General features: G+C 36.5%; 1 protein-coding gene across 2 annotated transcripts in view; it reads left to right on the top strand.

Moving 5' to 3' along the window:
• The window catches only part of LOC131066778 (uncharacterized), a 99,295-nt gene extending 82,189 nt beyond the window's left edge, over positions 1–17,106 (top strand). The window contains exons 10-17 of one of the 2 annotated variants that reach the window (XM_058001616.2): positions 2,546–2,703; positions 6,092–6,126; positions 6,388–6,454; positions 7,209–7,532; positions 7,737–7,811; positions 8,004–8,073; positions 8,250–8,407; positions 16,731–17,106. In XM_058001616.2, coding sequence (XP_057857599.2) covers positions 2,546–2,703; positions 6,092–6,126; positions 6,388–6,454; positions 7,209–7,532; positions 7,737–7,811; positions 8,004–8,073; positions 8,250–8,407; positions 16,731–16,880 — 1,037 coding nt within the window. In that variant the 3' untranslated portion in view covers positions 16,881–17,106. The remainder of the gene's footprint in view (positions 1–2,545; positions 2,704–6,091; positions 6,127–6,387; positions 6,455–7,208; positions 7,533–7,736; positions 7,812–8,003; positions 8,074–8,249; positions 8,408–16,730) is intronic. The other variant, XM_058001617.2, reaches the window with a different exon arrangement.
• The last annotated feature ends 915 nt before the right edge of the window (positions 17,107–18,021 follow it).

The following is an 18,021-nucleotide window of genomic DNA, read 5'->3' as shown; positions in this document are numbered from 1 at the left end:
AAAATAAATTGAATGAATGATTCAATAATCGGATGATTACATTGAACGATATACACACGTATATATAGAGGTTACAAGATGATGTTCTATAATTAGAACATAACGTTAAAGTAAAAGATTAAAGAGCTAAAAGCTAAATTAAGTTTAAAAGCTAATTAACTAAAAAGAAAAAGCTAAATGCTAAATAAAGCTTAAAAGCTAATTGACTAAAAAGCTAAATGACCATTAAACAAGGAACTAAATATAGGTGACTAAAATCTAATTAAATATTCTAATAAAAACTTTGAATTCGCTAGAACTCAGATGCATAATATGCAGAAGCAAATGATAAACAAAAATTCAGAATTAAAACTAACATTCAGAAGTGATGCATAGGAAAGATTTAGAGCTGTAAAAGTATGTATGGATCTCTACTTTCTGCACATAAAATTCTATTGGAAGGAGATGAATGAATGTCTGTCTTCATCTATCTCTTTTATTCTAATTTCATGCACATGTACGTATAATCATGCAATACTACAAGGAAGAAAGCTATTATGGAGATGAAATGGATGACGGCTTGCCCTTTATTGGTTCTTTTTGAGCTGCATCAAAATGTAACTGTCAAATCTGGCTTGCTGGGGACAGGAGTAGAGATACTATCAGCATTTGTTGACCCTGCATATGTATAGTTAGGCTCTGTGGTTTGGACCATAGGTAGTTGGGACCCCAATGAATCCAATGATGTATACAGGATGAGATTTGGTGTTTACTTGAGATAGTGTACTATGTTCAATCTTTCTGGATTCTTGTGCATCACTATAATTGTTGGTGTGGTATGCGGTGGAGCAATGAGTAGGTCTTGCCAATGTAGAATATCAACCTTGGCAGTACTGCCGACTACATGAGGTGATTTTGTCTTACCACAGACCATAGAAGATAGTTGGGTGTTATCATAGATCATGAGATTCAGTTCAGCGGTATTGCTATCGATAGTACTAGAGTTGCCACTTGTATCATTCGCCCCTTCTCGGAAAGCAAGTCTTGATTGAATCTGATAGTGGCAAGCTGTCCTACTTTGGCAACTCTGTACAGTGGATGGTCCAATCCTATGACTGGAGTGTTCCAGAATCTGATATGATTTTACTTTTTGAAGTTTTTTTAAGGAAGAAAGAGAATAATGCATAGTATGTATCGCTATGTGAAAAAATCTTCGTATGAGCTTGTGTGGTATGATTTAGGGCAAGGATCACTTTTGGAATCTTGTATCTATTGGCCTACTAGTATGTTGATACCCCAATTGGTGCCAAAGAATAGATTACCTTAAAAAGGATCTTATGACTTATGACATGAGGCATTGATGGATGACACATTTATGTTTGCAGCTGTAGGAGCCGAACCATCTAAATTTCTATAGCTGAGAGTGAGGCATGATTAGGCATTTACTTCAGGTCCATGAAATTCGCTTTGGTGGCACCATCAGTGATGGTTTTGGATCTGCCATATAGATCAGATTGTCTTGGGTTGTTGAGTAAGTGAAACATAAAGTGGAATTCTCACCATTATGTTCAGTAAGGACAGCATTGAGATTAGTTAGGAATATTTTTCCTCTGTTTTGTCATTGAGCATGCTCTCTTCTCTCCGTCTTTTGCGAATTATAACTATTCCGTGCCACATTTGTTTTGCATTGTGTACAGTTCTTCTTATCATTTCCATCAGCATTAATTTGCTGCCTTCAAGATATTTTGATATGCAAAGAGGATAAGAATGATAAAATTAAGACAGCGAGGCCTGCCAGTGCACTCAAGAAAATCCAAATGATATCATAGCAGTAATGGATTAGTTTCCTTGAAGTAACTTCATTCATAAGTTCACCCTCTACATCATCTTCAGTGTAGTGAGTACCTTCCATTTCTGCTTATAAACCTCTAGCTGATTCCACTCCATCATCTGCTCCCAGAACTGCCATTGCATAGTTGTCAACAATACAGAAAACTCTATGGAACATGATTTTGATAGTTTACATTTGGTCATAATTTTAATAACCATACCAAGACAACTAGATCAATGAAGGAACGAAAACTTACATATAGAATGAAGTGCAAAACACAAGGTAATAAAATATGAGTAATGAGGACAGCCGATGCCTTGACTGTTGTGGCCAAGCATTGCATCTATCATTTTTACTTTCTATATTTGCACATCGTATTGAGTTGTTCTATCATTCTTGAGCCAATTGTCATATCTTAGAAGAGTTGGGCCTTTATTAGAGAATCCATATCATGACTGTGATAATCAATGGAGCCATTCAAATGATGTGGTGACATCTGTAAGAATCCTGTATTAGTTTTTTTGATCTGTTATTTTTATACTTGGTACCTGCATGAGCAGATTGAATGGTGTATCTTGTTATTATTTTCTGTTTTCAGAGCCCAAGGATTGAAATGACAAAGGACTATAATATTTCTTGATTTAAACTATACGTACATTTGCTTGTGGGATAAGATACCAATTGTTGTGTGTACTTGCTGACCAAGTGCCATCCTTTATTCTTGTTCATGTGTAGCTGATGATGCTAAAAAGGCAGATATTGTGTGGACAAGCATGCAAATTGATGAGGAATTAAAGAAAATAGCAGGTCTGAATGATCATCAATACATTAATCAGTTTCCATTTGAAGCTTGCATTGTTATGAAGCACCACTTGGCACAGACCATTCAGCAGGTTCCTTTACTTCCACTCATTAAACCTGCTATGTAATTTCTTTTAATAAAGGATAAATGTGCTAAATTTTTTTGATTCCTTTTTATAGCCTTTACCCTTTTAATAAAGCGTATGCTGGGGGTAAAGTCCACTTGAATAGCTGCCACTTTCCTAAAGTTATCTATGCAGCAGTATTAGTGTTTGTACATTTTGTGAAGTTTTCTCTTCAATTTATCCAATGTTGAAAGTACAAAATAAAAGACCATTGTATATGGCCCATACTTCTCACCATAGATTTGGTGAGTACTTGCCTGACTTACGAGTTCCGATGCTCTGAACATGATCAGTGAATAACTTGCCAATAACTTGCAAGTCTGAGAAAATCTTTGCCAGCATTAAATAAAAGAAGAGTTTGTATTGTTTGCAGGTGCATTTGTGTGATTTGGAGTGAGATGAACAATTTTGCAGATGAACATCTGCATTTGAAAAATGGCATGTGCCATGATGGTTGGTGTGATTTAGGCCTTAATTTGGGCTTGGCAGCAGGGAGTTCTGCCCTTGATCCTGCTCTATATTGTGACAGGTATAGTGAGGGGCACTGCCCCTAGATCCCTATGACGGGTGCTGCCCTTTGATCCTGCTAGGGGCTGCCACCCCAAAAACCTTGCATTGATTTTAAATTGCAAAAAATTAAACCAGTTTTGGGTCAATGTTTTCTGCATATGAAATATGTAAAATATTAATACAGATATGTAATCTATAAGTAAATGACATTGTGTTGTTAATTGAACTTGGTTCTTGATTGAATTTAGTATATGTGCATTCCAACCTACATCTTCTTCAGTTCGTGGAAGGAAAAGATCAGCCTGAGCCTGAAGATCAAGAAGAGAAACTTCAGTTCAAGAAGAATGCTGTCAAAGCTAAGAAGATCCTGATTGACTCCGTGAAGGATCACCTAGTGCCCATCATTTCCAAGATGTCAAATGCAAGAGACATGTTTAGAACCTTGAAGGGATGTATGAGATCAACAACACAAGTAGGGCACTTGCATTGATGCAACAACTTCATCAAGTAAAAATGGCAAAGGGAGAATTAGTCATATCCTTCTTCATGAAGATTTCAGAACTGAGAGAACAGCTAAGCGCCATTGGAGATGAAGTTGTGGACAAGGATCTTGTCATGCTAGCATTGAATGGCTTTCCTCATTCTTGGGAGCCATTTATTCAAGGTATAAGTGGGAGATCCAAATTCCCTAAGTTCGATCGTCTTCGTGTTGACTGCATCCAAAAAGAATCAAGGTTGGCTGCTAGGGGAATTGTCAAAAGTGCTCAAAATGAAGACACTCATGTTCTTGCCACCCAATCTACTAAAAAGAAAGGAAGAAGTTGGAAGAAAGACAACTTCAAGAGGAATAGAGATCATAAGTCAGACTTTGCACTTGATTCAAAGAAGAAGAAGAAAGATCTCTCCCACATCCAATGCTTTAGATGTGACAAGTTTGGTCTCTTCGCAAGAGATTGTTTGACGAGGCCTAAGCAACAAGAGGCAAACATTAATGAAGTCTCTACTCAAAAGGAAGCTGAAGACAACTCTAATGGATTCATCTTCATATCTGCTTTATCAAGTAATGTTCCCATAGATAGTGACACCTGGCTAATTGATAGTGGGGCCTCTCGACACATCACAGGCTATCGAGATCATCTTTTCGAGTTGGTGGAAAGGGAGTGTAACCTTCAAGTAATCATTGGAGATGATGCACGCTATTCGGTGAAAGGGTTTGGTGCTACATCACTCAATCTAGAATCTGGAATTTCTCTTCATCTAAGTGATGTTCTATTCGTACCAGGAATCAAGAGGAATCTAATATCTATTTCAGCCTTGGAGGATAAAGGTAATCAAGTATCATTTTCAGAAGGGAGAGTTCTTGCTTGGCCAAAGAACTCCAGCATCAAGATTGCTCGTGTGATTGGGAATTGACATGAGAGTTTGTACAAGCTTTCCACTCGTCCAGTTCAAGCTCTTCTACATGACCCTTCCAATTCCAGTGAACTATGGCATAAAAGACTTGGACATCTACATTTTAGGGCTCTTTCATCATTAGAGAAGATGGTGTAAGGTATTCCTAAACTTAGTCATGTTCATGATAATACATGTAAAGGTTGTGCTATGGGTAAAAACACTAAGAGTCCATTTCATAGGAGTGAAAGTAGGTCTAAATAAATTCTAGATCTTGTACATTTTGATTTATGTGGGCCAATGTCAATGGCATCCCCAAGTGGATTTTTGTATTATGTAACTTTCATAGATGACTACTCTAGGAAGACTTTGATTTACTTCTTAAGTTCTAAAGAGTGTGATGAAGTCCTAGGTAGATTTAAAGAGTTTAAGGCTCAAGTAGAAAACTTATCTGGGAAAAGAATTAAAATTTTAAGATTTCATAATGGAGGTGAATACACCTCAGGTAGTTTTCGTGATTTCTGTATTGATGCAGGGATCAAGACGGAGTTTTGTGTCCCTTACAACCCTCAGCAAAATGGGGTTGCAGAAAGAAAGAACAAATCTATTGTTGAAGCTGCAAAAGCTATGATTCATGATCAAGACCTTCAAACCTTTCTTTGGGCAAAAGCTTCTAGAACAACCGTGTATGTTCAAAATAGATGTCCTCATTGGATATTGCAGAATATGACTCCAGAAGAAGCCTTTTTTAGGGATTAAGCCTGATGTCAGTCACTTGAGGATCTTTGGGTGTCCAATATATGTCCATGTACCCAAAGACAAAAGGATCAAGTTGGAACCTTCTGCCAAGAGATGAATATTTGTGGGCTAGTTACTATCACAATATTACTTATTAGCATTATTAGCACATTATATATTCTACGAGATATGATAAAAATTGTGTTAATTGCTAGTTCATCTTGTAGGGGGAGGTGTGAGATGTAATGGAGGGGTGATGTGGGGCTCCTAAGTAGGCCGTTCTAGAACGACCAAAGTGGTGTCTAGGACCTTGAGGGCCCTTACCTTGAGGAGTCAAGAAACCCGGTTACACTCTCCACCTAACCCCACAAGACATTGTTGACTTGGCAGATATAGGACTTGACAGGTAAGCAAGTACGAGCTGCCAAGTGGAGCAAAAGGGTTGTAGAAGGCAACCTCTCTTGGGCTTGGTGTAGAAATGGCTCTAAGCAAATCCTTCATGTCTCTATCCCCAACTCTTATGTGTTGTAGTATTAGTATTTGATTAATAATGAAATTTTGTCTAACCCTAACAATATGTTGAATATATATATCTATGTATATGTTTTTATGTTTTGTGTGTAGGGTCTACATACAAGATTTCATTATGTTAAGCAAGATGTTATTTGGTAAGAGTCAAAACCCTACCCTAATTTGTGCAATTTGTGTTTTTTAGGTCGAACTAGGGCAGATTGGGAAGGGGACATTACGGTGAGTCTTCTCAGCAAGTTTTGCATCTTGCCTTGAGGTAGTGTGTCTCAACCTGCAAGTCCTTTGTATGTTGCCTTGGGAAAGTGCATCTCAATTTGCAAGTCCTTCAGGGAGCAATGTGCTTCCTTGGTAGTGAGCCTAAAACAATGTTGTAATCATTTCATATATTGTGAGTTGACTCTCACCGTGGTTTTTCCCTGTGTGGGTTTTCCATGCAATTCTGACGTTCTCTTGTGCATGGTGATTCATTGTTTGTTCCAGCTTCCATGAAAGCCCTCAATTCGTTGCTCAATTGCTCACCCATGTTGGATCTAGGCCCCCTTCTCTGGTATGTTTCATTAACTACTCTTCACAGGATGGCAGGAAAGTTGCTCTGATACCTTGTAATGTCCCTTGTAGATACACTTAAATTTAGCTTATAATCAATGAGATTTAGATCTCCAATATGGCAAGAACTAATGGCATTAAATCAAGTTGTATAAATGGATATAGATATAAACTATACTACCTTTGACTTACTTTAGAACAGCTTCTAAATTGGATTTATTAACACTAATCTTGATTGTTGAACACTTATATATTAATAGAAGAAGGTATTATGTCAATTATAAAGATGCCATGTTTCTGAAATGAATACTGAAGTTTGTTTGAAATAATGAAGTCTGATTTGATTCTAGTTCGAGAATGGACGATTGACAAGAAGTTGTAATAGCTGTTTTTGAATTATGACTTTAAGATCATGCGTTTGAATGTATAAGAGGCTATGCGTCAATCTGTAAGGTCCCGTTTCAGATGAGTTGCTGATTGGATTATGCACTCGATAATTGGGCCTTCGGCCTGCGCACCACAAACTTTTCGAAATCTGGGAAAAAAGAATAGAATACAAATTCCACCATGATTGCTGAAATGGAAAGGAATGCCTTCATATATCTTCCAATTGGTATCAGTTTGTCATTAAAAGAATGTTGCATATTGCAGTTTGACATGTGTTATCTCATGTGTGCTTATTGATTGCCATGCAAGTATTGTGTTTCTTTGGGAGCATGTTTGATGCCTGATTACATTTTCTTGTCATTTGACAGGCACATGGGGACCCAGAATGGTTTCAAATTACTTACAATCTGGAAACACAGTTATCTGAGCTTATAGGTGACTACCTTGTAAGAGATAAAGAGGGACAAAATAACCTTTGGATTCTCAAACCATGGAACATGGCTCGCACAATTGATACAACAGTAACAGGTTATTTGCCTGCAATTATTAGACTTATGGAGACAGGTCCAAAGATATGCCAGAAATATATTGAAAATCCTGCCCTTTTCAAGGGCAGAAAGTTTGATTTGCGCTATATTGTACTCCTTCGTAGTGTGCAACCACTGGAGATTCTTCTCTCGGATATTTTTTGGGTACAAACTTCATTTCTTGCCATCATTCCCATTTGTCTGTGCTTGTTGTGAAGAATGGAACAATTGAAAATTTCAATTTCAATTTCAGATACCTAGCAATTTAATAAGACATATTGCTGATGTGCAATTGATCATCTTTTCGTAACAATTACTAATTATCTGTTGGTTTACAATTTTCATCTGCATCTGCATTTATTTGTGTAGGTAAGACTGGCAAATAATCAGTATACATTGAAGGAAAGTAGCCTGTCTGACTATGAAACTCACTTCACTGTAATGGTATGTACCATCAACTTTTGCATTGTGATAAAAATTCATTTCATGCATTGAATCCTTCACACTGAACATTTGTATTTGAAACTATTACATAATCTCTATCTGGTTCATTTGATGTGGGGTGGGTATTACGATGGCTATTTTCTATATGGTGACCTTAATGATTTACATTAACTGTAATTTTCGTCTCTGCAGAACTATCGAGGGCAACTGAATCATATAAACACTGACGAGTTTGTGTTTGAATTTGAACATGAACATCACGGTAAAAATAAATATCATAATTATTTATTTTTCATGGTAGATTTCAAGAAGGGATCCTAAGACCAAATAATTTACAAACTGTAGCTAATACTGGTTTTTTATGCCTTGTCTGGTATATTGTGATCAATTATTGGAGGAATTGACAAGGACATATTCTCTGTGATTTCAATTTTCCAGTGAGATGGATTAATATACATGAAAAAGTTCGAGCAATGATCCGTGCTGTTTTTGAATCTGCATCAACTCTGCACCCTGAGATGCACTGTACAACCGCTAGGGCTATGTATGGGGTGGATGTTATGATTGACAGTGAGTTTCAGCCAAAGCTTTTGGAGGTGAGATCAATAATCCAACTTTTTGTTGTTATTTTTGAAAATTCTTACTTTGCTTGCTACAAACAGGTTCCCAATCTTTTTAATAGCCATTGTGCATAGATAATTATAGCACAAACAATACTTATGCCCAACTTGCTTTATAACCAAAAAACCTTACTAGCACACCAGTTTATGGATGCATGTGGTCAATCCATGTGCCAAATTAGCAAACTACTTTAGTTTGTTTTATTTCCTTTTTGATGGAAATGCCCAAAGATCATTTTTCATAAGTGCAAGTGGCCAATCTTCAAACATTGGTTGAATTTTTATTGATACAAAATAAGCTCTCATCATTTATGATATTCTCCCTGTACTAATGATATTTGATGAATTTTTGAAAGTTCTCCAAGTTCTGAGCATAGCCCCACAAAATAAGTTGAACACATTTGACTCATAAGTCCAGCCAAATTGATGGGAAAATCTGGTGAGTTATTGGAGTAGACTCAATGACATTAGGAATGAGATTCTGGAATTATTTTGTTTGTTTGCTGATTGTTTTAAAGTCCAGGCCCAAAATAGTGCTGCTAGGAAGAGTCTGATTCTCACCATCATCTACCTTACTGCAGAAATATCAATGAGCAACTTTCCAAAGGCACAATTATGAAATATGTACATTGGCGATGGGTAAATTAATTTTATTGATTTTAATATGTACAATTGAAAGTTCAGAATGGACTGATTTTCAGTTTTGTAGAGAGAAAAATGAGCTGGATTTAGCTCTAGGTTGAGCTGATCAACCTCATCCTCTTTTCCTTTATATGCATCTAAGGATTCTTTTGCAAACTTGATGGAATTGTCTCTTGATCAAATACAAATATTCCATCTTTATTAGCTTCCAATGCATCTTTCACAAATTGTAAGCATGTAAGAGAAACTCCACCTTCAATGTCCTTTCGCTTTCCCTCATTTTCAGCCTTTAAAGTAAGGTCTTCAAGTATGTTCTGTGTGATGTCAAGTATTGTGAGGACTTGTATCTCTTTTTCTTTTGTGACCAAGAGTTGATTTTTCAGTGCATGCAACTCTCTAGGCCTTTGTTCCCATCCGACAAGGTAACTTACATAACTCAGATTCTGAATATCCTCATTTGCAGGAGCAACATATCCTTCAAGATCAGATTCCTCTTTCTGTGTTTCCTTGCAGACTTCTTAAATAAATGGCATGAAAGCACTATGCCCAAGCAAAGAATCATCAAGAAACTTTGTACCTCCAATTTTGGAACCATAGTCTCAGACCAATTGGAAGATATATGAAGGCACTCCTTTCCATTTCAGCAATCATGGTGGAATTTGTATTTTATTCTTTATTCCCAGATTTGGAAAAGTTCGTGGTGAGCAAGCCGAAGGCCCAATTATTGAGTGCATAATCTAATCAGCAACTCATCTGAAATGGGACCAAACAGATTGAGGCATAGCCTCTTATACATTCAAACACATGATCTTAAAGTCATAATTCAGAAACAGCGATTACAACTTCTTGTCAATCGTCCATTCTCGAACTAGAAATCAAATCAAACTTAATTATTTCAAACAAACTTCAGTATTCACTTCAGAAACGTGGCATCTTAATTATTGACATAATACCTTCTTCTATTAATTTAGAAGTGTTCAACGATCAAGATTTTTGTTAATCATTTCAATTTAGAAGCTGTTCTAAAGTAAGTCAAAGGTGGTATAGTTTATATCTATATCCATTTATACAACTTGATTTAATGCCATTAGTTCTTGCTATATTGGACATCTGAATCTCATAGATTATAAGCTGAATTTAAGTGTCTCTACAAGGGACATTATAGTGTCTCCAGTACAGGGATGTTTTTGAGACTTGGGGCTTGGGGGAAACCTCCCCCCACAACACCACCACCTTTGCCACCTTCGTCGAGGACATCGTTGGGTCGCTTATGGCACATGCCATTACATATTGCAAACTTGAACTTAGTGAAAACTAGTTTGTCTTTCATGGGGCACCTTCAGAGATGTTATATTGTAGATTTTGCCTTAAAGATTTCAATTCACCTCAATTTGTATATCATTGCTGTCCCCAACTGCTGCTCCACTGCCATCTCTCCGCTATCCCCCACCGCTGCTCCATCGTCTCCTTGCCGTCCCCTTGCCATCCCCAAATTTAGGCCCACGGTCTCCCTGTCCCCGAAACCCGTCCCCCCGTCCCCCTGTCAGGAAACTCTATGGAACTATGTCTACACCTCAAAAGTTGATAATTGTATCTAAGTTGCTAAGGGCAAGGATATCTTAATGTTTGATGGGTAAAACACAACATTTAAAATCTGTCCTAGAGGGGTGATAAACTATGTTTTCATAATTTTGGCCATGTCACCTTTAACCATTTTGAGGTCATAGACTGCATTATTGAGGGCAATGCCTTCAAGGTCGACTCTACATCCATCATACTCTTGGGGCCAGTGATTTCACTTTTTATAGCGATTGGGGGCATAGAATAGCTGGCTAGTTTTTTCTGCCTTGTTTCTGGAGCAAGGCCTACACCCTGCCCCATTATATAGAAAAGGGATTCATAATCTTCTTATTATCATCCTTGAACAAGCAATGGCGGGTCAAGGAGGTTGAAGTGAGATGGAAGTGGTAGTGTCAAGTCATACAAAAAGTAGGAACCTTGATGAAATACAAGGTGATGGGATAGATGGTAATCTATGTTACCGGGTCCTTCACTTGCACCCCCTGGGTCCTAGTTTGGTTCTTACTAGGTTTTGGTCTTGGTCCGGTCCTATGTGGGTTCGGCTAGGGTCTTGCCCACAACCTATGGGTTCTACCCGGACGAACCTAGGCGAACCCGAGCCGAATTTCACCTCTAGATGTGTCCAGCCAATGAATTTGAATATTTTTAAACTTTTGTTTTCTACTTTTTATTGTAAGGTATCCATCTATAGCAGTGGTAAAAATGTTGTGAAAACCACGGCATCAAGGAATAATCACCAGGTTGCTATGCTTGAAACAAAGTGGAAGGTCTAAAATAAATCATAAACCCTTGCATATTCAATTCTCAATCTCTAATGTTATCAAATTTATAACATTGCATGAATCATGTTTATCATTGTTAAGGACAATGGATTGTGTGTGCAAGAGTATCAAATGACTGCCTTCAGCACTCTATCAAGTGTGTTGGGGCAGTGATCTGTAGATAATAGTGAGGAAGGGTTAGAACCATGTTAAAATCTCAGGGCCAGTTCATTACTTTAAGGATACCTTAAGCCTTATCCAAATTCTTGACACACTTCAAGGTCCTATAAACTCAAAAAAATGAGCCTTAATATGCGTTAAGACCTTGTGATCAGCACCAACAAAGACAGTGTATGGATAAGCCACCAAGAGAGTTATAGTAAACTTCAAATGATAGTGGTATCAAAAGAGAGACCATAGTGTTCTATGAAGAGTATCTTTTGTATCTCAGTGTTCTAAGAAGAGCCATGGATATGATAGTCATCAAGTTGTTATCTATGAAATGCCAGTCATAGTCTATGAGACTACAGTGTATAGAGCTCATTATCACAAATGATTGTCATGCCAAGTAAACCCAAGTCAAATGACCTACAGGAAGATAGTCATCTAATATGGATGATGATGATGATGATATTTTTGATGACCCATATGATATTTGATCAATGATCAATGATGGCTGATTGTTGACACTTGACAAGATTATTTTTTAACTTTAAAGTTTAATACATATCATGAGATTTGAGTTTGACTATTAATATGGTGGTATATTTTGCTGTGTTATTTGACTACAAATATGGTGGTGTATTTTGAACATAATCCCCCCCCTCAAAAAAAATAAAATAAAAAAATTGGCTTGAACCTGTGAACTTGAACCCGAGCTTGAACTTGAACCGGCAACTTAGATGGTAATGCATCAATTTTTAGTTGCATAGTAGAGCTGAGTAAGGAGATGGTGTCAAGTCATGGGGAAAGCAGGAAACTTCTTGAAACATAAGGTGATAGGATGGCTAGTAATGCATCAATGTTTAGTTGTCATAGCAGATGCTTTTTGCCCCGTGTGGGAAGGGAGAGATAGCTGACAATATATTTTGAAAGTGTGCAACTGTTAGAGGGTTTGGGGTTAATCACAAACTATGTTTAATTTCCTTTTGGCTACTACACTTTCTTGGGGATGACCTCTTCTTGATGATTATTGGGTGTCTAGGGACAACTGCAATAGTCTTTAGTACACATTTCAGTTGGCAGCAATCTGTTCCCTTTGGAGATGAAGCAACAAAGCTACTTTCTAGGAAGATACCTCGCTGCTCAGTATAGAGAAGTTCCAAGTTTGAAGATAGCAGTTGGCTTTCATTTTGCAAGCTAAGCTTGAGTGGTTTTCGAGCATGTGAATTCTTTAGCAATAAGGGTGTAGCCCAGGTGCTTTTAATCATTAATGCTCAGCTTTACTCTCGAGACTATTCTAAAATGCAATTTCTTTAAATATACTAAAATAAAAACATGTGAAGTTTTCCTTTCAAAAATCAAGATTCACACTCTTAGCCATTAGAATGCCAGCTGGGTGCCAAGGGTTTTTTTCATGTTTTTGGAGCAAATACCAAGGCCAAGAGCAAACCAGAAAAGAGCTTTACCAGATTCATTGTGACAAATAGTACCAATCTGTTCTGGGCCAACATTCTCTTCTGACATGTCATCCATATCTAGTTTAAACTACTGAATAAGAAAGATCCTTTAATCCTTGGTCTTCTCAATGTTACCCACCCCATCTTTGGTGCCTATTTTCTTAAATTTTTAGTAACTGACACAACATTTAATTTTAAATGCTAATTGTTTACTGCTATATCGGATAAATTAAATACAGGAAGTAATAACACAGATGACAATGCATACCAGATACAAGAGTAAAATATATCTTTATTCGCACATGAAATAATTACAGATAAGAAGACCAGAGGTGGTTGGCCAAGGATTACAATTGATCTGGATATATCCTCCTAACTTCCTTGACATACACTATATATTTAAAGGACCCGATGGTTGCCAAGAGGAACACAAGCATCAACCAACCGATGCTTATAATTACCCGAGAGTGACAACCCACTTAGTACAAACAATTAATACATTGGTAGATAACCAATATTATCGATCATATTATCATTAACAATAGGCATTGTATGCGATTACATAAACAAATAAGTCCGCACGCTGCAAGGAGAATAAGTCCATACGATGTGGGCAAGTGAATGTAGTATGACAAATATCTGTAATAGTCGTATGATGTGTATAAAGTGTTGTACATTGACAAAGGGTACCTACCGTACATTGTAATTTTTGCACACAAATGGAAGGAGATTTAATATGCCATACGACGTGAGTAGCCAAAGTCTATACTCTAAAATATTTGATGTGTTTGCAAGCCATATGATGTCACACGTTGTGAAGACAAAGAGGCCGTATAATATGAACTAAGAAATTATGTCGAGCTTTGTCACAATCCCTAAGCTGTATGGTTGAGTGGCGTAATAGCTGTACACTTGGAAGACACTGAGGAATTTGTATGGTGTTGCACAAATAAAATCGTATGACAAGTTGTTGTGCACTTTGAAGTGTGAAAGATAAATGGGGACTTTTCCTTTGCTTTCTCTCTTTTATAATTCTCCTTGTCCATGTCAACCACACTTTTCTAATATTCACTTTATTTTTTATTTCACTTCTATAGTAATATTTTTCTAATATTTTGATTTGGGCTCCTCTAATATTCCCTCTTTAATTTTCTTGACTATTACTTTTCTTCCCATTGACCTAATAATTTATGTTTTGGATATTTTAATATTTTAATATTTTAATATTTTATGACTCCATCACTTTTTACAATTTTGCATTTTCCTCCACTTTCCCAAATTTTTTCCTTTTAATTTAATTTTTCTTGGTCTTAGCATTTTAATCACTTAATTTTTCAAACTCTCCTCCCTCGTCGACTCCCCTTTGAAATGTTTAAATTTTTCCCTGACCTTCATTTGTTGTTTTTTCTTTTTGTTTTCCATCCCTCCTAATTCCCTCTTTCTTTTCCTGTGAATTTCCCATGAAGTTGATTTGTCTTGACAATTATTTATATGGACCACATTACATATTTTGCACTTCATACTTTGATATGTATTGTTCACAATTTTACATACTTTCCTCGGTTGCTTTTCGTTGAGAGTTGTGGCTTCAAGAAAACTTACATGTTGACAGAATACCTTATATTCCTCCATTTGCCAATTAAATAGTTGTTGATGTGTAGCTAGGTCGGATCCCTTCTAGGGCCGACCTAGTGCACAAAATGCCAAGTGGCCTGTAGGCCTTGGCATTTGGATATCTCAGTTGTATGAGTCTAATTTGGGGCAGGCCCTATTTGGGCGAACCACTTGTGTGTAACTTGTGATTAAGTTAAATGTAACTTGCAACTAAGGGAGACTCATGTCACTTGTAATATACATGTCTAACCCTATCCTTGGCGCCAAAAGTATATGGCCAACTTGAGGTCCATTAGGAGGTATTGATTTATATATATGCAAGGTCATGAATTGAATAATATGAAGGACATGTAGTGTGCTCGGGGGTGACGATAAGAGCTTATCGTCTATGGTTGGGAAGGCAACAGATATGATGTTTGCCTGTGGTTAACAAGCACTACCATAAAATCAACAATAGTCCATTCATAGAATCACTCAATTTGACCCAATTTCTTTTAAAGATGTCTTGATTGCTTGGTCTTGACCACCTTATGGCCTCTTCCCGCCTTTATTAGGATCTAAGGGCACGAATCACTCAATTTGACCCAATTTCTTTTTAAGGCAACGACGCCAAATGTTAACTGCTATATCTGATAAATTAAATACAGGAGGTAATAATACAGATGACAATGCATACTAGATATAGGAGTAAAATATATCTTTATTCTCACATAAAATAATTACAAAGAAGAAGACTAGAGATGGTCGGCAAAGGATTACAATTGATTCGACTATATCCTCCTACCTTCTTTGATGTACACAATATATTTAAAGGACCCGATGGTTGCCAAGAGGAACACAACCATTAACAATTAATATATTGGCAGATAACCAATATTATCGAACATAACAATTGGCATTGTACATGATTACACTAATCATATTAAATTACCTATCAATAAGCATTATAAAAATATAACCAATATCTTCAAATTTAAGTGGCTGCTCAGAAGTTTATTAGGGTGTACATTGTGGGGTTATCACTTTGCATGGAAGCCCCTCTAGTTTTAGGTTGTTCCACATTGTTGACAATCATGCAGATGCCAGTTTTCTAATACACTGCTTTAAATATAATGATTTTTCTCCTGTCCATGCTTACACAACCTTACGATTTTCACCTCATACCCACCTTTCATGTTCTTAACCCACTCCGCTAATCCCACCATATCTGTCACCTTTTATCTCCTTGCAGATCCCCGTAATGTTCAAGTGGTGGATCTGTATTCTTTGCTTCCCTCTTATAATGTTTCAATTCTGATGGCTTATACTCTCAGTGACTTCTACCATGACACAATGTCTTTCTATGTTTGGTACCACTCCAATTCTCCTGTCTGACTTGGACAGCCTGCCCAATCCACCCTTATTCCCGAGTCTTGTCATTTTCTGGAAAAATTATCGCCAGAAGTCTTGTGCATCAAGGCTTCTTGAATGAATAGAGATAGAGCCTCTCTTCGTCATTTATGTGGGTTGCTTATTTACTCCAAATGTTTCTTGCGCCTTCTATATATATATGACTATTTTGTTAACACGGAAATTCAGGATCTTGTGGCTACTCTAGGATATGCTATAGCCAGTGCTAAACATGATAATGTTATTCAAAATGGATATCTCACTTTGTCTGTGGGCTAGATGAGAATCAAGATGTTGTGACTTGATTTAAACTCTTCTGTTTCTTTAAATCTTGCTCAAGCAGATTGGTTTTTGGTTTTTTCTTATTTCAAACAGTTTAGATATGGCACCTTGTGTGTCCCGTCTATGTCGGTAGCAGTTATTTTACTTTGTTAGATCTTGAATTTCTTTTACTGACCCTCTCAAGTTTCTCAATTGCATGACTTAAAACTTTATATCCATGTTTCAGTTTTTTTTCAAAAATTGAATGCTTGAGCTTTTTATTGATTAAAAAGGCAATATCTTACTTTCAGTTTTTGAATTTCTGTTGGATTTTCCCTTGAACCTATTAGGTTCCATACTAGTTTATCTTGTACCATTGCTAAAATTCTAGAATTAAATGTAGCTGTCTCTGATAGTTTCAATGAAATACAGGTTACATATTGTCCCGATTGCACTAGAGCATGCAAGTATGATGTTAAAGCAGTAGTAGGAAATGGTGAAGTTATAAAAGGTAGCGAGTTTTATAATTATGTATTTGGTTGTCTTTTCCTGAACGAGTCTCGTCATGCAAGCCTGCTGTAATATTGCATACCTGATGGTGACTGATAGGCATGTTAATTGCTTAAGTTTTTGACATTTGTAAAAATGCTATATTCTTTTGTGTGGCTAACAAGATGAGTTCTCTTAATATGGGACGAATGTGGTATCATACAAAAGTAGTGTATACTTGGAGGCAGTAATACAGGTCACTAAAAGATAGGAAACTAGAAACCTCGAGCTGGAGAAATAAAAATGTTAAATTGCTTTATTCTTGATTGAGTTAACTGTGGGGCCTATTCTAAGTATGATTGTTATAGATTCATGCTTCAATTTTATACATCGCTTATTGGGTATATGTGACTTTCTCACAAAATATTTTTATTGATTTTGGTTATAAATACAATGAACCATACTTTTAAATTTTTAAATTGATGAGGTTATTCCATTATTAATTTAAATTCCCATTTTGTCTGATATGGTGTTCTTTCTAAAGCGAAAAAGGTATGTACATGTGAATGTTTCTAGATCAACACACACATATTTATATGTATCTGTATGTATGTATCTGTATCTGTATGTGTGTATTTATATATTTGTTAAAGCTGAGAAAATACAATTTTTAGGAAGGGTTAATCTGGACTACTAGTAACCCTTTTAACATTTTATAATTGTTTCCAAGCAATGATATGGTGTTCTTTCTAAAGTGAAAAAGGTATGTACATGTGAACGTTTCTAGATCAACACACACACATATTTATATGTATATGTATGTATGTATCTGTATATGTATGTGTGTGTATTTATATATTTGTTAAAGCTGAGAAAATACAATTTTTAGGAAGGGTTAATCTGGACTACTAGTAACCCTTTTAACATTTTATAATTGTTTCCAAACAATGTGGCAGAGTTTTTGAAGCAGCTATTATTGCAGACATTATTGCAACTATAATCAAGCAATTTATCCTCTTGATCTACTCTCTTGTGGAAGGCATTCATTTGTTTTGTAGGTGATCTTAGGCTGTGGGAGCTCATTATCAGCTCCTTGGAGTTCACTGTCAACTCCTAAATGGTAGTAGAGCTCTAGATCTGCAAACTCCTTAGATCTAAGAGTAATTTGGGCATTAGATTTTGTTGGGTGCATTTTGGTGCAAAATGGACCCTGCCATTGAGTCCAAAACGCTCA

Source organism: Cryptomeria japonica, chromosome 2 (assembly GCF_030272615.1).
Source record: "Cryptomeria japonica chromosome 2, Sugi_1.0, whole genome shotgun sequence".
Lineage (NCBI taxonomy): Eukaryota > Viridiplantae > Streptophyta > Pinopsida > Cupressales > Cupressaceae > Cryptomeria > Cryptomeria japonica.
This window is presented reverse-complemented; position numbering and strand designations above follow the sequence as displayed.